Source organism: Bison bison, unplaced genomic scaffold (assembly GCF_000754665.1).
Source record: "Bison bison bison isolate TAMUID 2011002044 unplaced genomic scaffold, Bison_UMD1.0 scf7180017864249, whole genome shotgun sequence".
In the NCBI taxonomy this organism is placed as follows: domain Eukaryota; kingdom Metazoa; phylum Chordata; class Mammalia; order Artiodactyla; family Bovidae; genus Bison; species Bison bison.
The window spans coordinates 2,101,583-2,103,762 of record NW_011494821.1 but is presented as its reverse complement, the minus strand read 5'-3'; the positions used below and the strand labels follow the sequence as shown (position 1 = coordinate 2,103,762).

The 2,180-nt window shown below is 62.8% G+C and overlaps 1 protein-coding gene across 1 annotated transcript in view; it reads right to left on the bottom strand.

Moving 5' to 3' along the window:
- SMTNL2 (smoothelin-like 2) overlaps positions 1-2,180 on the bottom strand; it is a 21,648-nt gene that overhangs the window by 10,678 nt on the left and 8,790 nt on the right. The window contains exons 4-6 of the mRNA XM_010847450.1: positions 2,040-2,180; positions 1,291-1,366; positions 214-393 (exon numbers count right to left, since the gene is read on the bottom strand). Coding sequence (XP_010845752.1) covers positions 214-393; positions 1,291-1,366; positions 2,040-2,180 — 397 coding nt within the window. The remainder of the gene's footprint in view (positions 1-213; positions 394-1,290; positions 1,367-2,039) is intronic.

The following is a 2,180-nucleotide window of genomic DNA, read 5'->3' as shown; positions in this document are numbered from 1 at the left end:
CCTGGCCCGCCTGCCCCCTCCTCTCCTCCCTCCATTGGTGCTGCCTACCTCTCAGCCCACCCCACCCTGTAGTCAGCCCTGACCTTGTGTTTTGCCCAAGAGGTCACATATTGGGGAACAGAAAGGGCCAGCTTTGCTGCGCTGTGCCTGCCTGACCCTGGTCTGAGTCCTGGCCTCTCTGGGGGCCCTGACTGATCTGGAGAGCATCCGTACTTGCCGGCTGTATCCTGCTCCCATTTCTCAAACAACGCCTTCCGGGCCTGTGCCCCAGACGTGCGGGGCAGCGTCTGTGACCTCACCAGCTCCCGGCGACGCTCCCCGGGTCGATGGGCCTGAGTCGTGGCTGGTGGCTGCGGGGATGGCGGTGACTGGGGTGGCGTCACCAGCGGAGGGCTGAGTCAGGGAGGGAGAGAACCACAGAGTCAGGAACACAGACCCGCCCATCACTAGCTCACCAGGCCCCCGGTCCCCCGCCCCGGGTCCCCTGCCCCACTGAGTGTGAAATGAGGCAGCAACCGGGCTCCAGGGAGAGAGGAAACATCACTGGCTCTAGTTCCCAACCGGTTCTGCAGGTTTTCTGAGCTGAGCTGTTCTCTGAGGCAGGCCAGACAGCCCATGGGCCCCCCGCTCTGGGAGTAATCACCCCTTGGCAGGTGTCAGTGCCTGGGGTTGGGGGGCATTCTCCTTGCGGGAGGTGAACCCAGAGCCACCCCCAGGGCCAGGCCCCCTCCATGCCACCACTGAAAAGCTCCCCTTTGTCTCCCCCAGAACAGTTCGCCAGAAAGTCACAATCCTCCTTTCATTATTAAAAGGAGGTGGCGGGCGGGGGAGGTCAAGCCATCCCCGCCCCCAGCTCTGATCACAATCCAGTGGGCCTGGGGGAGCCTGGGGACCCCTGTAGGCCAGAAGGCGGCAGACCTGCCCCAGGCTGGGGGTCCTACCTCCAGGGACCTCCTTGGCCAGGGACAGGAAGCACCCGGCTGGAAGGGAGGGGCCCAGCCAGGATGGATGAAGAGGAAAGCAGAGATGGTCCCACGCTCCATCTTCCTGGGTGGACTGAGACACCCCCTCCAGTCTGTGCACAGACTTGCTTTCAAGGCTCCTCAGTGAAACCAGTCTGCGGCCATAAAACCCTCTACCTCCTAGCCTCGCTGCCTCATTTCCCTGGAGGTCAGCACAGGGAGCTCCCTGCAGGGGCCCAGGCAGCCTGGGTCCAAGGCAAAGCCCAGGCGCTTCCTGGGGAGGGACGATCCCTCCCCACCAGGGACTGGGGCCCTGACTCAGACTCACCTGTTGTTGTTCCTGCTGGCCGTCATTGCCCCGAAGCCAGAGCTGGACAGAGACCGTGGGAGGGAAGAATTCTTCTCTGAGGGACAAGGCAAGAGAGATAAATAACAAACCCTGGCCTCAGAGTGTGGGGCGTGGGGGGCACCACTGCCTGCCTCCCTTCCGCTGACCTGGCTCTGTGCCCTTTACCCAGCGTCACTCCAGGGCATGGGCGGGATCCCTGGGCTAAGCTGGCCCTGCCTCAGCTAGCACTTGAGGACAAAGGATGCTGGGGACATAGAGCAGTGACATAAAAGAGGCCTTTTACAGTGTTCCCTCCTGCTTTTGAGAGTACAGAGCCCAGGGCCTCTTGGGCTGCGTGCCCATAAACACTTTGATCCCAAGTTTTCATTCTGGAAACCTACACAGCCCAACCCCAGGACTTGCCACTGAGGCCTGACCCCAGGGCCCAGACAGGCCCCGGGGGCCCCGCCAAGGTGTGCAGGGTGAAAGGCCACCTTCCAGCCACAACCTGGACCTGTAGGAAAAGCCACGGCGGTATCCTACAGGGTTGATGCTACTTCACAGCATCTCTGGTGGAGGAGTCAGGAAGGAGGGGCCCCAAGCTAGGGAAAGGGGTCACAGTGACAGGTTGGGGAGGCTGGGGGCTGGCCCAGGTTTTCTGAGTCTCTTGCCAACACCCCCACCCCCACCCCACCCCAGCCCCTGCCCTCCCTCCCACTCTGAGGCCATGCATGCCCTCCTGCTCCTACCACTGGGACTGGGAGTCCAGGGGGTGGTAGCCTCGCTGGGGCTCGAGCTGAGGCCCCCCAGGATGGCCGCAGATGTGGGCGACAGAGCTGTGGCTGAGGTCTCCCCAGAGAACCTCTCGGAGACTCGTGTGACGGCTGTGA